General features: G+C 40.3%; 1 protein-coding gene across 8 annotated transcripts in view; it reads left to right on the top strand.

The window, feature by feature from the left end:
* Positions 1-10,445: 10,445 nt before the first annotated feature.
* LOC147607053 (uncharacterized) overlaps positions 10,446-20,708 on the top strand; it is a 52,932-nt gene continuing 42,669 nt past the window's right edge. For 2 of the 8 annotated variants that reach the window (XM_086791525.1, XM_086791530.1), the window contains exons 1-4: positions 10,466-11,672; positions 11,790-11,866; positions 11,952-12,065; positions 12,756-13,066. In XM_086791525.1, coding sequence (XP_086647651.1) covers positions 12,802-13,066 — 265 coding nt within the window. In that variant the 5' untranslated portion in view covers positions 10,466-11,672; positions 11,790-11,866; positions 11,952-12,065; positions 12,756-12,801. Of the gene's footprint in view, positions 11,673-11,728; positions 11,867-11,951; positions 12,066-12,755; positions 13,067-20,708 lie in introns of those variants that run through there. The other 6 variants (XM_086791524.1, XM_086791528.1, XM_086791527.1 and 3 more) reach the window with 5 other exon arrangements.

Consider the following 20,708-nt stretch of genomic DNA (forward strand, 5'->3'; position numbering starts at 1 on the left):
CCAAACCAAACAACCGACGAGAACCCGATACTATCCCTTATCAATCCCTGGAGAAGCATCACAAGTAGAGAAAGCTTCTCTCACTAGTATGAGAAGATACTGGTCTGCATCCACTCATCTGAAATCTGTCAAGAATCTCCGGTGTGTACTTCTGCTGGGAGAAGAAAATGCCCTTCAAGGTCTGCCAAATCTCAAAGCTGAGAAAATAATGCAGAAGGCCAAGATCCATGATCTCAAACTCTGTCTCCAAAGCATCCATGATTGAACGGATCCTCACAGAATAAGAACCTGTAGTAAAGATGAGGGGCCAGTGTGCGCAATTCAGTGAAGCTTTTTAGTTAAAGGCTTCTAAAACCTTTAATTAAAAGTTTTTTTTTTCAACATGTCAGCAAGCGACAACTCGTTGTTGCAACACAACTCCGACATGGATACCCCTTTGTGCCTAATGCTACTCTGGAACAACAAATTTATTTGTTGCAACAACTTCAAGATGCTGAATGCCAATTACAAGACCGTGACAAGCGACTACAGGACATGGACGCTAAGGATGACCAAATTGCTAAAATTTTGCGAGCCGCATTCGATGCTCAACAAACCCGCAAAGAACAAAAGATTAGTCATCGCTCCTTTACGTTTTCTCGCTTTGATGGTCACAAAGATGGAAAAACTATTTTGTCATGGTGGTTGAGTCAATTTGATGAATACTTTGCTAAATAAAATTTTTCTGAGCGTGACAAAATCAAGTGCGCCACCAACCACATGAATGATAAAGCTGCTTTATGGTGGAATGTGCTCCGCAAAATAGCACTGATCACCCTACCACTTGGCCTAGTTCCAAGAGAAGGTCAAAGAATCATTCTTACCACCTTAGTTTCATCTTCACATGCGCCGTGTATGGTCAAATTTCTCATGGATTGAAGGTGAAAATGTGAGTCAATATACTGAGTTTTTTTGGCAATGCCTCTTACTCCTTCGCATTCTCAAAGACGTGCATGAAGATTCACTTCAACACAAATACAAAGATGGTCTTGAATGTGGTATACAAGCAAAAATCAACACTTTGAAGCCCTCTTCGCTCTACGAAGCAATTTCTTTTGCTCACAACATAAAGAAAGAATTTCAATCTATTTTTAGATGGTTTGCTCTTCTCAAAAGGCTACTCAATTTCGCCAACCACAAGTGGCAACTCAAAATCAACAATCATCTTGGGTAACAAACAATCGTAACTTTTGTAAACCTTTTGTTACTCCATGCACTGACACTTTCAACAACACTCGTGCACCCACTTTTTGTTAATCCAATTCTAGGATTAACAAGAGCTACCGCCATTATTTTACATCAAGGAGTCATGGTAGATACACCAAAGGGTCATACATTCAAGATATGAAGCAATAGTGTCCAAAGCTATAACTTGGACGGGAGCCCATAATGGTGTGACGGAGTATTTATGGCAATTCTCGCTTCAAGAGCATGTGGTAGCAAGTTAGAATGAAGTCCTAAGTGATGTACGTCATGGATATATTATGAGAGTAGTCATTGTAATAGCATTAGGCCTCTTATGAGCCTAAAGTACCCGGCCGGCCATAGTTTAAGTGATTGTGAACACTTATGGCCATGTATATAAGTGAATTTCTCTCATAATATAATATACTCTCCCATTGTGCAATTGAGTCTTGCTCTTGCTAATCTCTCTCCCTAATGCATGCTAGTGAGTGTGTGTGAGTGAAGTGAGGTGAGAGGAAGAACGAGAGGACCTGTAGTGCAACGCAACAGTGTGACAACGCTCGTGGGAGACGCGATGGAATTGCTTCTCAAGGAGTTGTGGAGCTTGGAGACCTCAAGGGTTACGAGCTCAGCCTCCATTGGAAAGATCCTTAACGATAGTTGCGGTTCACCAGATAATCTCTTTTTAGATGTGTTTCAAGGAGGGCTAGGGTGAGCCATAACGCTTTTCCAAATAAAAATGTATCTAATGTGGTTAATTCCAAGCCATAACACTTTTCCAAATAAAAATGTATCTAATGTGGCTAATTCCAAGCCAAATGATGTAAATTCAAAGCATGCACGCACCACGTGCTAATTCGCAGCACAAATATCCCATCTTTTGTTATAAATGCAATAATCCGGGCCATAAACAGTCTGAGTGTCCTACTAAGCTTCCAAAGGACAACCCTTCATCGCTTTTCAAGGAACTCGGTACAATGGCACACGTGAAATAAAGGATCTCGAAATTTTTATTGGTCCTAATAAGAAAAACAAAATTTTATTATTGCACCTCTACACTCCATCGATGTCATTCTTGGTATGCCATTCAGACACCAATATAATCCACAGATTGATTATCATACACACACTATGTCTTTCAATTTTAATAATCAATCTCACTTTATGTAGTCACTCTTCTCTTGAAATGTTTCCACTCATCCCTAATAAAGACGGATCAATAGGATATCAAACGCTTGTTGACCCAATCTTTAATATCGGATCGCCACATCAAATGGGCTTCTTTTATCCAAAATTTCACCCTATGATCCAATATCAACCAGGCTGCGTTGATGTAGTTGTAGATGACACTTACCTCGCACTACTGACACTTGATTCTGGCATACCACTCACATTCATGTTGATTCTTTTATGGACACCGATTCGTCAACTGAGGCAGTATCATAGTTCTTCCACATGTTTTGGTGCCGATTCACCGACTGAGGCTACACATTCATTTAGTGTTATGTATATATATATGTATGTATGTATATGTATATGTATATATATATGTATATGTATATGTATATATATATGTATATGTATATATATATGTATATGTATGTATATATATATATATACATACATATACATATATATATACATATACATATATATATACATATACATATACATATACATACATACATATATATATATACATATATATACATATATATGTATATACATATATATACATATATGCATATATATACATATATACATATATATATATCAGATAGTTATATACACATTATACTCTTTATAATATATATATATATATATATATATGTATGTATGTATGTATGTATGTATGTATGTACATACATACATACATACATATATATAAACGTGTATACATATGCGAATGTATATGTCTGTGCGGGCATGTAATTTTTTTTATGTGGAGATTTTTGTGTTTGTGTGTGCACGTGCACGTGCATATGCATGTGAGATTATGTGCATGTACACGTGCAAATGTGTGTGCATATGCGAACGTATATGTGTGTGCGGGCATGTAAATTTTTTTAAGTGGACATTTTTGTGTCTATGTGTGCACGTGCACGTGCATATGTGTGTTAGATTGTGTGCATGTACACGTGCAAATGTGTGTGCATGTGCATCTATGTATGCATGTGTGCCTATTGATGTGTGTACACGTGTATTTGTGTTTTCGAGTGTGTGTATGCGTGTATATATATGTAAGTTTATATGCATGTATGTGTATGTGTGAAGTTGAGGAAGTGTGTATATTTGTGTATGTGTACGTGCATGCAAGTGTGTGTGGGTGGTGCATTGTGTGCATGAAGATCTATTTATACATACCTATAAATACATATATGTGTGTGTGTGTGTGTGTAAGATCTCTCCTCCTCTTGCCAAGTGGGGGTCTCCTTTGCTTGCCACATGGCAGGTTACAAGTAATATCTATATAGAAAATGAGACTTGGGTTCACACTATTTCTTTTTGTGTCAATCATCGATAATCTTTGTCCTTATGCTTCCATGATATATGTAGCATAAAGGAGCAAATGGATAAGGTTCAAAATGTTAACTCAAAAACTCAATATTTTTAAACTAATATTTGTGTTGAGAGTTTGGTGATCAAATCTATCTTAGAATAGATGAATTCGTTTTAGTTAAACTTTGGTGATTAAATCAATCTTGGAATAGATGAGTTTATTTTTATTGAACTTGTGTGAAAAGAGTTCCTAAGTTTGTTTCATAGGGCATATTAATAGGAAAGCATGTCGTTCACTTATATGCCATCATTAAAACGCTTTCAACATATAATTGTCACATTTGGTCAATTAATTGCAAATCATGAAAGTGTTGGTCTCATTTAAAAAAGCATTCGAAGGGGCTTGTCCTATAATTGTCATATTTGGTCAATTAATTGCAAATCATGAAAAGTGTTGGTCTCATCTAAAAAAGCATTTCCTTAGTGAAGGGCTTTGTCCTACCACGAAAATATTCTTCCGATGGTCCCAACACCAATTTCAACAAGTTGATTTGTGAACCCTTAAATTGTGAATCCTTAACACATAAGCCATCAATCAAATTAGCTAATATATCCTCTCTTTATGGGCTTCCTTCTTATGTTGTCTACTCTAATGCTTGTGATCATGATGACTTATGGTTGGTCACACATCCCATTTTGTAAAATGGATGATTTGTGGGCCCATAACCACAACAACAACAACAATAGTGTTATTAGGACATACTCATGCATGTATTATCTCTCTCTCTCTCTCTCTCTCTCTCTCTCTCTCTCTCTCTCTCTCTCTCACACACACACACACACACACACACACACACACATGATACACATGGAGGGAATATGAAGAAATGTCAAAGTAAATCTCATAATGTTGGTTGTACAAGAGTGATAAATACAATATGTGTGATGGTCTTTTGGCATAACCTTATAAACTAGATGCCACAAGATCAATGCCCAAAAAATACGGAACTATTTTTCAGGATGGATAAAATTATGCAAAAGTTTCATCAAATCAAGAAATAGATATTCATAAGCCTTCTATCATTGATTTATTATGAGAAACCATAAGAAAAAAAAATAGCCCTTGTTATTGATATTCTTTATGCTTTTTTAAAAGCTTTGTCACATCAAGCATGCATTTTTCAATTTATTGCATGATCAAAATGGCTTAAAGTAAAAAATATGAAATGGTATTTAAGATTTCATATGAAATGGTATTTAAGATTTCATTTGAACAAGCACCACCATATTAAGATTTATGAAGAAATACATAAAGTAAAATATTCATATACACCTAAAAATTCAAGAACATGAAATGGCATTGAATATTTTATTTGATTTTGCATAGCCAAACGCCACCATAATAAAAATTGTGAAGAAATACCTAAAGAAAATATATATGTACACCTTAAAATTAGTCTAATGGAGTGTGAAGTAGTCAAAAGCGCTAGGTTAGTACTTTAGAGTGTTGAAAGTAGAAAGGCCTAGAAGAATATGCATCAAGTATAAGTACTTGATTGATACTATAAGATATGACATGGCAAGTGACATTAATATAAGCATAAGAGCTTTTAGCTTCAAGAAAATTCATTGGTGACAAAAACATGTGTTATGTTTACATTATTGTTTGAATATTTTGCTTAAAAGTTTCTACATTGTTAAGATGTGACACAGATTTAACAATGTAGTAAGCTTTACGAGTAACAACTTGTACATATAGCGCTTATTATTCTTTGAGCACTACATGCAATTGTGAAGCTTGTGTTTTATTCTACATGCCTTTTTAAGTTGCCATATGTTTAACTCTACATGGTTGTTTCTTATAATTATATTTCATGAATACCATGTATTCTACCTATTCTAACAAGCTTTATAAACTTTCCATGTCATTAACGTATTTGTAGCTCATATTTTCCTTGCCTCTTCAAAATGTTAAAAAAGGGAGAAATGTTAGAAGTAGTTAAATAAGTTTCAAAGACTTGAAATAAACATTAGAAATTCTATTTGTTAACTCTATTTCGTAGGTTAACATGACCTCCCTTAAGGCGCTTTGCCATCTTACCTGCTTGAATATAACCTTAAGCTTAATGTCAAATAGAAAAAGTCTACGGACTTAATGTACATACTTGCTTAAGATTAGTAATGGTGGCTGGACCATTTTTAAGTTCGACTAACCTAGTGTAAAAACTAGTCACTTGTATATAGTCATTTTTGACATTAAGCAATACACATTCATTCCCTTATAATAGAGTACTTGTGTGAGCTCCCTTTCTTCTCCTCTTACTTGCTTGTGTTGTATTTTGGCATGCTAGGATGGTTTTCCTACTTGAATAGGAATGCTTACAGGTTGCTCCCTTCTATTAGCTTCTTCTTCATCCGCCTTTTATGAGAGAGAATCACTGTAAAGGACATCCTCTTTTTGCCTCAATTGAGGCTTAGAGATTCTACCTTCATCCCAATAGCCATGAAGCATTTTGATGTGTGACAATAGAGTGAGGACACTAGCACACCCACATCAGAGAGTTACATTATGGCTCGAAGGCAAGACCTAACATGATGCTAATTAATCCCCATTGCCATAACATAAGCTTGGTAAATAGACAAGAAGAACATAAAAAGCAAACTATGCACAACAAAAGAGTGGGTTCAATCTCCCCCCATGCATGAGTGAGCACGCTTCCTCATTCATGTATTTATTTATTAGCCAAAAAGCAAGTGCTCAAAAATAGCTTGATACATTTCACTTTGGGCTATTAATATCAAAAAGTAACTTGGTCTCCAAGCTTGGCTATTTACATTCAAATTATAGCAATTTAATTAAATGAAACTATGGGCGGGCGACCATCGGTACACACCAAAACCTTTTGGCTGCGCACTGGCCGAAATCCATTACACCCACACTACTCCGTGCACTGATCTACTCACCAAAAACATAAAACACATTAAATCTCGCTTATCCACCCATCACGATGCGACCACCATTGCTCCACGCTCTTGCCCATAGTCAGTCACGATCGTGTGACAAATGAGTGTACCATAAATATCACATAAAATATCAAATAATTCCACAATTCACATTTCCATAACATACCACGGGGTTAAAAAGCAATTGTTCTCAGTTGTGTGAAATAAACAAAAGCAAGGGTGGCCAACCTCCTGCTATAGCGTTTCCTTAGTCGATGAATCAGTACTAAATCATACATGCTCGCACATACATATAAATTCGCATATGCACACACATTCATATATATATATATGTGTGTGTGTGTGTGTGTGTGTGTGTGTAAATAATATACACATACACACACACACACACACAGATATACATATGCACATATACATAAACACGTATATAAATAAACAATATAAGAAAAGACATACGCACATACGCACATACATACACACACACATACACTATATATGTATGTATGTATGTATGTATGTCTGCGTGTGTGTGTGTATGTAAATATAAAAAAATTAAATTAATTAATGCATATATATATATATATATCTATATAATAAATATTTGATTACTAAAAAAAATTTAACACACACACACACACATATATATATATACATACATGTATATATACATACATACATACATACATACATACATACATACATACATACATACATACATACATATATATATATATATATATATATATATATATATACATACATACATCTATATATATATATACATACATACATACATACATACATACATACATATATATATATCTACACACACACACACATATGCATATATACAAATATATATGTATACATATATAGATGTATGTATACATAAATATATATGTATATCTATATATACGTGTGTGTGTGTGTGTGTGTGTGTGTGTGTGTACACACACACACACACACACACACACACACATATACATACATACATATATATATGTATGTACATACACACATGTATATATATATATATATATACATATATATGTGTGTGTACATACATACATACATATGTGTGTGTGTGTGTACATACATACATACATACATACATACACATATATATATATACATATGTATGTATGTATGTATATACACATATGTATTTGTGTGTGTGTATACATATACATATATATACATATATGTATATACATACATATATATGTATATACATATATATATGTATGTATGTATATACATACATACATACATATATATATATACCGGTTAACAATCGACCTGCCGAAGGTGGGTCTCGCCCACTCGTTCAAACTAAGCCACATGTAAGGATATGATGTTGGTTACACAATTCCATGTCCCTCGCAAAGCTTATGTGAAGGTTACCTTATGTGAAGCTTATGTAAAGGTTACCATTGTCATATCTTTCCACTCAAGTTTGTAAGTACTATGAATCTCAAGATATCTATGAAGGGGTGTCTCATAAGCCATAATTGATCATAAAGGCATATATAAGAGAATCTCTAAGGGGGGTAGAGGGGCAAATATATAAGTGTTGTGTTGTGTGTGTGTGTGCAAAATTGAATGTGATTCTTTGTGAGAATGTCTACTTGCACGGAGCAATAATAAGCAATGGAAGGGATTAATGTAATAGAGAGGGAGGCATGTGGTACTAGAATTGTGTAGATTGGCAAGCAACATTATATGACATAGGGGCAAATGGATCCTAAGAGAATAGGGGAATAAGGTGTGGGCAAGGGTTAAGATTGAGGGGTATTAAGAGATAGGGTGTAGTGTAAATTGGCCTTAATTACGAATGGAGGGGACTAAGAGATTGTGAGTTCTCACAATGTGTAGGTAGAGTCTCTCATTGAGAAAACTATGGGCATATGATTTTTTTTTGGTTGATATTGTCATGTTGCTTCTAAAGGGGGTTGTTGTCACATCTCTCCCAAATTCTCCTCCATGGAGCTACTTTACAAAAGTTCCTTGACATGGCTTAGGGTAGGTCTTTGAGAGACATCTTATGGAAATTAACATGACACTTGTATATGGTTTAGTTACTAGTGAAGTTGGAACAATGAGTCTTGATCCTTGTTGGACAAAGTAGAGCTCTAAGAGGGTGCTTTGGTCTTATATTAAGGGGAAGTAGGGCATATGCACAAGGGAGCATTAAAGGTGTGCAAGGGTATACATAGAAGGCTACTCCATGCCCTAGAGAAGGCTATCACACACTAAAGTAGAGAAATAGGCTAGTACACAGAAACTCTCTCTCTCTCTCTCTCTCTCTCTCTCTCTCTCTATTTATGGTAAGGTGCAAGTATTTATAAGAATAAAAGGTGCACTCTCATTGGTTACCAAAGCTTTTTTACTTGTGATTCCTAAAGGTGTTCTTAGAGAACACATGCTTAGGGGAATGACACCTAAGAATTCTTTCGATCATTTGATCAAAGGCACAAAATAGAGATGATAACTTAGTGGCCTTGTAAAGTCTCATTTACCCTAATGTAATTTTATATAGGCCACACCACACCATGATGACATGTGTTTGCCTATGTTACTATATTTCAAAGCTGTCAATTGAGTCTTGATCCTTACTGTGACAAAGTGGATCTCTAAGAGGGTGCATTGGTTTTATTTTAAGGGGAAGTAGGGCATATGCACAAGGGAACATTAGAGGCGTGCAAGGGTATGCATAGAAGGCTACTCCATGCCCTAGAGAAGGCTAGCACACACTAAAGTAGAGAAATAAGCTAGTAAAATAGTCTCTCTCTCTCCCCCCCTCTCTCTATCTATGTGTGGGCCCTATAGAGGAGGGTCAAGTGGTGCTAGTATTAGGAACCCCATAGAAGAATAAAAGATGCACTCTCATTGGTTAGAAAAGCTTTTTACTTGTAATGCCTAAAGGTGTCCTTAGAGCACACATGCTTAGGTGAAATGACACCAAAGAATTCTTTATTTGACATGAAAATCATTCAATCAAAGCTATAAAATAGAGATGATAAATTAGTGGTTGTAAAGGCTTATTTACCCTCATGTATTTTTCTACGGGCTACACCATGACACGTGTCCCCATGCTATATTTCAAAGTCCTCAATTTTGAAGCATTAAGAACCATTCAACTCTTTAGAGAAGTGTAGGCAAACTTATTTACCAGGCCTTGAAATGGAATAGAGGAAAAATTAACTACTCTTCACACTAGATTATAAGGCCACCTTTGAAATGAAGGCGTGGTTAGATGAAGGCAGTAGACAAGTTGGTGAATAAGACCCGTTTAAATACAAACAAACATGCAGGGCTCTAGCTTGACTAAAGAGTGTTGAAAAAATATCTCACTATCTTTTCAAATTCTAAAATTAGATATGCTCATTACCATGGCACTCATAATCTTACAAAGGCCGGTTGCCATTCAACATCTATGGAAAGCCAAAAGGGAAGGATGGACATATGGTGGGCAATAGATTCGCTGGAGGTCCCTTCTTTTTCACCTAGTCAAAGAGTTTGGCTTTCAAGGCTGACATAGTTTCAACAGCTCAATCTGGTATATATATCGCTTCAAAAATTCGGCTTGCAAGGATGAGATAGTTTCAATAGCTCAATCTTGTTTGACGATTCAAAAGTGGCTTAAGCTATGTATGAACTTGTAGCAATGGACACTAGGGTAGGGCTTCCATGTGAAAGGGTTCTAAATCTAACCTAAAGCTTACCCTTTATTGCTAGGTGAAAATGGACAAATCTGTGGAAGGGTGAAATTATATAATGTTTTGTAGTGGCGGCCGGCCTACCAAGCTTTTTGGCCGTTCTTTTCGTGCTGCAGTCGTCATTGGCCAACAGCACAGAGAGCCATGCAGAACTGAGGTACAATTAAGCTCCAAGGAGAGAAGCTGTCAGAGGCTTAAGTAGGCTTCAAGGTGAGTAATCCCTTAATTACCTGTGCTAGACGGCTTGATTAGGTGAGCAATCCCTTAATTAGCTGTGCTGAAGGGCTCAATCAAGCTAACAAGGCGACTAATCCCGAACTTACTGTGCAAAAAATGGCTTAATCAAGCACTAATCCCTGTGAGTGATCGTTCTAGACAACTCGATCAAGCCAAATAAGGGCGAGTAAATCAGTGTCTCAATCAGCGACGAGTTCAGCGGCGACAACAAGGCTGAGGTTTTTTGGCCTACAATTCAGGACCAACTGCTCAGAAAAAAAGGTGTTAAGAGGCAGGTGAAGCAGTGGTTGTGTCCTAAGAAGCTTTTTTGCTTCCAAAGTTTCCTTGAACAGGAAAGCAGGTTCTCAATCACAAAAGCTTTTGCTGTCAGAGGCCGTGATCATAAAGCTCGACAAAGATTTTGCCTCCAATGAAGCCGGACAGCTCCCTTTTGCCCTACGGAAATATTAGGGTTGGGGTTTCTCTGGCCAGACACACCAAGGAACCGTGACTCTATCCTGGGAGGAAAGCTCTTGACATTCAATGTAAGAGAAAGCTTTTCAGAAAAACCTGTGCATGAAGGAATTTAGGGTTTGGATTTCTCTGGCCTGCCTACTCTAACAGTCAAGGGACCGTGTCAGTAAATCTTGACAGAGATTTTGGCATTCAATGTATCAGAAAGCTTTTTAGAAAGGCTGTGCACGAAGGAAATCAGGGTAAGGGTTTGATGGCCCACTTTCTCAGAGATCATTGGATCGCGGCAGTAAAGCTTGAGAGGGATTTATTGAACCAGGAGGCTTTTCTTTGGTATCTCCTCAGCCTTGTTTGAAGGAAATCTGGGGTTAGTTGCGCAGAAAGGAAGTTAGGGTTAGGTTTTGATGGACTGCCTGCTCAGACTGCACGGATTTCACCAGAAAGGCCATAAGCTGCACCTTCCTGCTGTCCTTACCACGCTACAAACACCCTCCTCTCCGTGGTTAATGCGTGCACGTTTCAAGATCTAACGACTTCTGCATGACATTTGCATCATCTCCATAACGATAGCTGATGGTAAACACCTTGTCTTGTCGCCATAGTTGCTTATGGTGAACATTCCTTTTCTTCCTGTAAGCCTCCCTGAGCATGCGCATTTCATGAATTTCCGTTGCCATTTCTTTACATTGGCAGTGGCCATTTTTGCCTTACTGAATTTCAATTCATGCCAGCGGCAAGACAGGGTCCTTCATTACATTCTTGCATCACTGGTAAGTTAGATATTTGAATGCAGCATTTCTTCAGCTTTTACCATGCAGAAACAGCTTTTGAACGCTTTTAATCTTCTGCTTTCAGCATCTTGTTTGGCAACCCCTTTCAAAGCCATTCATTCTGAATCCTTTGCAATCTGGACGCCTTGTAGAGGATACCCTCGGAGAATTAGCTTTCTCAATAAGTCCTCCTTAACAGGTCCTTACACAGAGCATTGCAGTTTGAAGCTTAATTTCCCAAGGCAAAATGGTCTGTTGTAGATTTGTTGTCCTAGAAAACAATGATTAGTTCATTTAAATGTGGGAGATGCCTTCCTGCAAAAATGATATTTCAAATAATTGTAATTTACAGCTGTTATGTGCAAATGCATGGTGGCCAAGATGTGGGCTCTGTATGCTTGGGTGTTTTTATGTTAGTCTCAAAAAGAGATTCCATGCCAACTACTACTTGCAGCTTCTCTCAGGGGCTTTAACACACAGCCCGCCCATCCATCAAGGAAGTCCACAGCCCATAAGTGTAAAGTCTCTCAATCCAGTAAAATGCAAAATGAAATCATAGGCTTTGAATTCTAACCAAGTCAATCAGCAAACCAAGAGACACAGATTTAAGGATACCGACACTGCTGAAGGCTAGGCCTTTAAGTTGTCAGCAGGGTGTGATAATCTTTCAACGAAGAAAAGCATTATCAAAGAAAAAATGTCCCCTAGGAGAAAACTTAAATCTGAACACTTCTTTTGGAGAGAGTCTGTTCAAGTGTTGCCTATAACAGGGAATTGGGTCTGACTTATTAATGATAGAACAAGTGCCTGCAAGTGGAGGTGTACTATGTTATACTCTAGTGTCTATTTGTTAGGAAGTTTCTGAAAAGGTGTTTGAACTTGACTGCAGCTCATGATCTCTCCAGAGTGGTGGTGTTGACAAATTCCTTGACAAAATGGGAGGATGCCTTTCAGTACACAGCAAAAAGCAGAAAGCACAGACAACATTTAATCATCAAGTTAGCTCTGCAAAAAGCACACCAAAGGACTGCAAAGAAGCAAATAGTAATCCCTCTTGGGCCCCGAAGAATGGGCTTGGCAGGTTCATACAGATGGAACAAGGGACGGTGATAAGGACTGGTCAAATTAATGGTGAAGACTGCCAGCACAATCAAGACGATCACTGTCAGCACAAATATGATCCACAAGATAGCTCACATGGTATTCTATAAAGTTTCAATTTTCGGTTTTTCTGCAAATATGGATGTGATTAGCACTTGAAGGGCAAGTACATCAGATTTTTAGTTGTGCAAGTGCTTATAGTGCATTTGTGCTTTGAAGTGCCATCTGCTTTGCCTACATATGTTTTTTTTTGAAGTTATTGCATAAAACACAACACTTTACTGGCTCTTCTGTATATGAAAGAGGGAATGCTACTCTTTCTCTAAGCCTCAGGAGTGATATCCATGAAACACAATAACCTCATCATGCTTGTTTTGGTTGGCCCATTTTCTAGCAGAAATGCTAAGATATGGCTAAATTAGATGTGCACTTTTTTTACAAGTAAACATGCTCAGAACGTTTAGCTACTCATTCAGTACATGTAGGTTTTGGCAACTCTTCTATATCTTGGCTTTGATACATTCAGAAAGAAAGAAGAATTTTCATTATTATCGTATGCGGGAAACTTAGAGATGGACTAGTAGACCAAACTTTGTGCCTAACCTGATGAACCTGGGGCCTGGGACATTGTTGGGCTCTCTGTGATCTGTTCTGCGTATATGAATTTGGTTCTGTGAATTCTACAGTTTGCAGTATGTTTCTAGTCTTGGAAATGTCTTGAGACAAGTTCCCTATGGGCTGGCTTTGATCCATGATTTGACTAGGTGGTCATCTATTGCATTATATTTTACCTTGCTCACTCTGCAATGACAATCTTGGGCATTTACTGTTTGGACATTGATTATTGCTTATTGATCGATTTATGAAATAATTCTTAAGAGCAAGAGGCTTCACAATCATCTTATCCCCTTTCCAGATCAAATGATTTGATTGATAGATTGTAGGGAACTTACAAAGATTGATCTTCGTACCGGTTATCACGAGATATGTATAGCTAAGGAAGACGCCTTTAAGACTGGATTTTGCACGCGGTATAGCCATTACGAGTTTCTCATGTTACCTTTTGGGCTCATGAATGCTCCTGCGACTTTCTAGTAGATGATGAATGATCTCTTTAGAGATTATTTAGGGAAATTAGGGGCATGTCGACGAACATCTCCAAATTGTCTTGAGTAAGTCCAATAGCTGGATCTCAGCCTTGAGTAGAATTGGGAAGGTGAACTCTGAGAGCTTCACCGAGATCAAGACCGACCTTTATGACTCTTTGAGAGGGCTATGTGAGACCGACAGTCATTTTGGTTGACATTGGTAGCAGGTCAGGCAGGGAGCTCCATAGATTTAGACCGAGACTTAGGAGTCACGCCATCCGTGAGTGTGGAAGGTAGTTAGTTCCTTATCCGGAATGGATTATTGTTCCGGAACAAGAAAGTTTGTGTACCGGATAACATTGAGATTAGGAAAAGGATCCTCTTTGAATGCCATGACGCTTCTACATCGGGTCATCCCAGGATATAGCGAACTTATGATTTAGTAAAATGGGCGTTTTACTGACCTAAGATGAAGGCGTATGTTCAGGACTATGTGGTACGTGTCAAGTGAATAAGGCTGAATGCCTTAGGGCTGGAGGTATGTTGCATTCTCTAGCGATCCCAGGAGTTAAATGGGGGAGTAATTCCATGGACTTCATTGTAGGTTTGCCACGGACATAGTCACAGGGGACGCAGGGGATGGGAGGATTGGACGTGGGGACGCCGTGTCGGGACGTGGTAGGAACGGGGACGGTCGAACGTCCCCCCTAGAGGCGTCCCTCACAAGGGACGGGGGGACAGGGATGGATCTGGGCGGCAGGGATGGTGTGGGGGGCAGCTCCTAGCGGGACGGTCAATTGTCCGTTGCGCAGTCTAACGGTCACTTTTATGACGTTTTATGACCGTTGGGGGACGTCCTCTTGGGGGCCTTTTTGGGCCATAGTTCAAGGCCTTTGGCCCATAGTCACAAGGGCCATAGTGGCCCACTTGGCCCTCCTTTTGGGCCTCTAGCCTCTCCCTCTTGCCTTGCCTCTTCGAGTCTTCAAGACTCTTGCCTCTCCCTCTTGCCTAAAAAGAAGGTGATATCCAAGACCATGTGGTGAAATGTCATCAGTGTCAGGCGAATAAGCATGAATGCCTTAGGACTGGAGGTCTGCTACATTCTCTAGAGATACCTTTTAACAAATGCGAAAGTATTTCTATGGATTTTAATTGTCAGATTGCAACGGACCAACATAGGGCATGATGCTATCGGGGTGGTGGTAGACAGGCTGATGAAGATGACAAGAATTTTACCCACAAGGATGATTGTGAAAGCAACTGAATCGGCACAACATTTTGTTGAGCAGCTTTTGGGATTAAAGATTACATTGAGTATGAGTTCCTATGAGCATCCTTAGTTTGATGCGCAAATGAAGAGGGTGAATCAGGTTTTGGAGGATATGCTTCATGCTTACATTTTCCAGGCAATCATTTGAGTGGGAAAGGTACTGTTGCATGCGTGGAAGCCTTGCTTTGCTGATCCACAGCCCTAAGCCTGATTAAGAACATTGATGCTAATTAACACGATTAAGACAGAGGAGAGAGAAGAAGAGAGACAGACTGGGTGTGTGAGTTTTCTGTATTAATATGGTACAAAAAGATTACATGATGCTTGTACATGACTTAGGCCTATGGTGAGCCCCATAGGGGTGACGTTGGCCCTTCTACATATCTTCTATTGATGACTAAAAACGATGGAATGGATGAATGAATGAATGGATTTGCTGAATTATGACTTATGCTTTATAGCAGTCGGCCATCCAAACAGCTGTCGGCCTGTTTGTGTGGACAAATAATGCATAAAATCTTGTACTGTTTGTTGCGCTTATTAAATGTACTGCCCACACCTGCTGCTGCTTACTGTAGCCTTGGCCGCCTGCATGCACAAGGCCTGCTGCCAGCCAACAGAGGTTTGCTGCCAGCCGACAGGCCTCCATGCAGTCCCATGGTGATGCCACTCACGATGTGATGTTGTACTGACGACGATGATGGTGATGAAGATGCTTCTGATGCTGATGTTGACCTAAATGCTTGTCCTAACTGCTGCACAAATCAGGGATTAAGACCGTTCATGCCAAATATTAGCCATGGCACGGGAGTGCACGTGACAGGTACATCCCTATGGTTGAGTTTGCCTACGGCAGCAGATGGGCTTCGTATGGCAGCGTACGAGCAGTCAGTGGCGGCGGTGGGTGTAGAAACCTGAAAATTTGAGAAAGCCTAAAATCAGGCTCTGATACCATTTGTGGATCTGAATAGGAGAGCCTAAGGTAAGGTGGATGGAAGATATCCATGGTGTGTGTGGAGAGAGATGTGACAAGGCTCAAAGAGAGAGAGTACTGCATGACTCAAATGATGATTTAGATGGATATGATTGAAGTGATGTTTACTCACCAATTATAATGCTTTTGTAGGCATGTGGCCTTATCTTTTGACCCCTACAAATAACACACTTTTTTTTAAAAGTGAAAATAAAGCTTCTATTACGAAAAAAAACTACAAGGAGATAACCGAAGGTGAGATTAACTCAGAAGCATTGGAAAAACAGCTCAAATTGGGCAAGAGAAATCTGCTCCATTCGAAGGTTGTCATGGAGCGACTGTCTAAGATGCATTTTGAAAAATGGGATAAGGATCAAAGTCTGGCTGATTGAACATGGTAGTATTGCGCATTTGCCATATTGTCCAAGTGCCCAAAATCTAACCTGAGAAAAGAACACAGCATTATCTTTTAATCCCGGATTGCCCACACCAAAAAGCCAAAAGTTCTTGGAGCATCTTCTACGAGGGAAACGAGCATCTAGATCATCAGCTAGACGTGCCAAGAACTGTCTGGAATAAGTACAAAGCCATAACAGATGTGGCACAGTCTCAATGTGACTATGACATCTACAACATTTGTCAGCAGATGCAATACCACGTTTCATAAGAATATTAGAAACGGGCAACGTTCCAGTCAAACATCTCCACAGAAACAATCTTTGTTTGAGTGGAAGACCATTTCCCCATATGCATTGCAGGCGTTTCTTCCACCAATTTTGAGATTTATTCAGAACCCATAAAAGATTCACATGCTTTTGTATCCATGGCCGTAAAAGTAAATGGCGGTACATGGAGGCTGCGGTAATCATATGCAATCATAATCTACTTCCATCAGGATGTTGGAAAGCCCAATCATGCATTCTATCATGTGGATCTAAAGGGGGCATTGGTTTGAGAGGATGCTGTCAGAATCGAGCCAGCGGAAGTTTGAATACACGTAGAGAGAGGAGGAGAGAGAAGTTGACGCAGAGAGAGAGAGAGAGTAAAGTTGACGAACAGCTTTGATATTAGCAATGAATAGTTGAATTTACAATGGGTGGGCATGGGTATATATACCCTCACAAGTGAAATGGCCGACTCCTTTGTTACGACTTAATTCCACATGAGATACTATATTTTAACACCCTCTCCGTAGCTCATAGTGGGCATAGATGAAGAAACCAAGTCGATGCAGATGCAACCATGGACACCCTAGCGTGGCCTTTGCTAGGTACACCTCGGATAATGCACAAATCAACCTGTCTCCACAAGAAAATGCTATCTTGAGCTTTAGCTGCCTCATAGAATAATGAATTGCAGACAACTCCACATTCATGATCCCCCATTCGTTGAACTGCGATCACATCACGTTCAAAAAATCCTCTGAACCTTGAACTGTCGACACATGACGCCCAAAATTCTCTGACAATGAACTAGGAACTCATCCCATCCATAGTCTGCTACCAATGAACTACGAACACATCACGTCCATAGATTTGTCAAGCTGTTCCATGCCAGATGCATGTGGCTTGAACTCCGACACACGGGTCCAAATCACCAAAACGGGAGCACAGACTGCCCCTCTCTGCCACTCACATGCCTCTCTCTGGCTGAAGCACGTGGTAGCATCCATCCACCAAGCTAGAATGCTGGAGCATGTGCCAGTGTAGTCCTCGCCACACCGGCAGACGCCGTAGCATCCCTAGTAGAATCACTGTCCACTGTCATCCTCGTCAGCTTTGCCTTTGCCTTTGTCATTCGTCGAGCCTTGAGCTTTAGCTTTGGTTTTGCAATCCCGAGCCAAATGCCCTCGCTTTCCGCACTTATAACAACGGCTCCTAGACTTCTTATTGGATTCCGATGCAGCATGTGCCGATTCTACATCCTTCGGAACTCGAATCTTGCCTTGGGAAATGAGCACTGCTTCCTCCTCAATGAGAAAAGAGCTGAGATCATCAAATTCCAGCTTTTCCTTCGTGACTTGTAAGCGTAATGCCCTCGAGACCATCTCATACTCCTCAGGCAACTTCGTAAGAACCAAGGCAGCTAACTGGGTACTAGTTAATGCACTATTCATAGCCGATAACTGATCATGGATAACCTTTGCCTTCATTAGAAGTGACTGCATAGAGGTCCCGGTTTCAAACTTGATGGAAAACAACTGGCCGAGAAGGGTTACTGCTCGCATTGTTGAGTCTCGATCAAACATTCCTGCAAGCTTTGACCACATTTCCTTGGCAGTCTTTAAAGTCTGAATGGCAGGGGAAATTTCCTTGGTGAGAGATTCTGCAATCGCCGACATCGCCTTCGCATTGTGAGCTTCCCAATCCACAAGAGATTTGAGAAACTCCTCCTCCTGAAGACGTGTGAACCGATTGCTATCCCTTCGGGGACGTTCCTCCGAGCCATCAACAATGTCCCATAAGCCTTTTCTGCTAAACCACAGCCTCATGATCAAATTCCAATGCGCATAGTTGTCGCCATTCAGTTTGTCATCCTTGCTCGAACATGGGAGTCCCATCTCGAAAACTCCGTCCACCTCTTCTCAGTCGACCCGGTCTTCGATAACGCACGTCTCCTCCCTTCGCCTTCTCTTCTCCCAGCCGGCGGTTCTCTTGCGGCTGCACTCCTGCTGCACGAGCGGTGCCACTGGCCTCCTCTTGCTCTGCCGCCTGACGACGTTAGGGTGCCGGACGCGGGCGATGGCTTGAAGTTCCGTCTCGAACTCCTTGAAGCGCTGGGCACCGCCTTTGCCCAGCCGTCGAACGGCCACCGGCAGCCCACTGCTCAGCACTACCTTGTACACGATCCCCAGGCCGCCCTTGCCAAGAGCGTAGGCGGACGCCCGCAGCAGCTCGTCCAGCTCGAATCCCTTGTCCAGCGCCACCAGCTCGCCTTGCTCCGGTGCCTTCGATTCTGAGCTCCCCTCCGACTCCTCGCTGCCCCTTGCTTCGTGCCTACTCGCCTTGCTTGGCTGACCTGCCGATTCTACAAACAAAACGCAAGCTTCTCTTTACCTCTTGCTCGCTGCAGCCGCTTGTGGTGTGCAACCTTGCGCCACCAAGCGCTACTGGAACAAAAGCGCAGGGGTCTCCCCGTTAGCCTCTGCCTGTACTCTCGGCCGTCACCTGCAGGCTCCACGACGTCGGCAGCGAACCACTCTCTCTTCCTCTTCTCCACCTCTCTATGCGCTTGTCCAAGGACCCTAGAGCCTCAGCTCTGATACCATGTCAGAATCGAGCCAGCGGAAGTTTGAATACACGTAGAGAGAGAAGGAGAGAGAAGTTGACGCAGAGAGAGAGAGAGAGAGTAAAGTTGACGAACAGCTTTGATATTAGCAATGAATAGTTGAATTTACAATGGGTGGGCATGGGTATATATACCCTCACAAGTGAAATGGCCGACTCCTTTGTTACGACTTAATTCCACATGAGATACTATATTTTAACAAGATGCAACATATCTCAGAGCTTTCTCCATATTGGCCTATGATGCATACCAAGCCCATATCTTCTAGAAGCCTGCGAAAAAGAAACCATGCCACTGTCATCCACAACATCTTCTGTTTGATTATGGCAAATCTTGCAAGGGAATATGCTTTTCGAGGCTCTTGAAAGGCTAGAGACTATTGGCTTATATCATCTCCAGAGGGTCTACATCACCTTTTTCATGCTTGTATTGGTAATTTATGAGGCCCTGCATTGGCTTGTCTTAGCAGAGATTATTCAGCATTTTTCTACCATTTTTTGGTATTTTTAGGCATTTTATGTAGCATTTTATGCTACTGCCATGTTGTCGGCCTGCTACAGCTGGCCGACCAGCATCCTGGGGGAATATATAAGGGCTGGCTCCCTTTCTCCCAATTCATCTCATTTTTCAGCATTCAGTTGAGGTCATTAGCAGCTGCTACTGCTTCTCCCATTGTACAGCACCTACGGGCTTCCCTCGTGTTCAGATTTCAGCAATAAACATGAGTTTCCAGCATTTACAGGTCTTGTACCTAGGCCTACATGTGTGTTTTATATTTACTTCACTTTCTTTCATAATTCACAGCTTTTATGCAGTCTCGTGGCATATCTCATCAATGTACTACACCTTATACTCAGCAAAACGGTGTTGTTGAGAGACGTAATCATACTCTCATGGAGATGGCCAGATGCATGTTTAAAAGCAAGGATTGGAAGGGAAGGATGACAAGTTGGGGAGTCCATGAGGAGACAAGGGGATGATGATAGTCACTAGGGTCAACAATTGGAATCCCGTCATCAAGTTTAGCAAAAGGGGATGTCATGTGCATGACATGTACATGCTAGTTCCTGAGCTAATCCGTGAAGGGCAGTAGGATACACAGTCATTAGGGCTTGAGTAGGG

Source organism: Cibotium barometz, chromosome 56, assembly GCF_041138505.1.
Source record: "Cibotium barometz isolate CiBa-2024 chromosome 56, ASM4113850v1, whole genome shotgun sequence".
In the NCBI taxonomy this organism is placed as follows: Eukaryota; Viridiplantae; Streptophyta; class Polypodiopsida; order Cyatheales; family Cibotiaceae; genus Cibotium; species Cibotium barometz.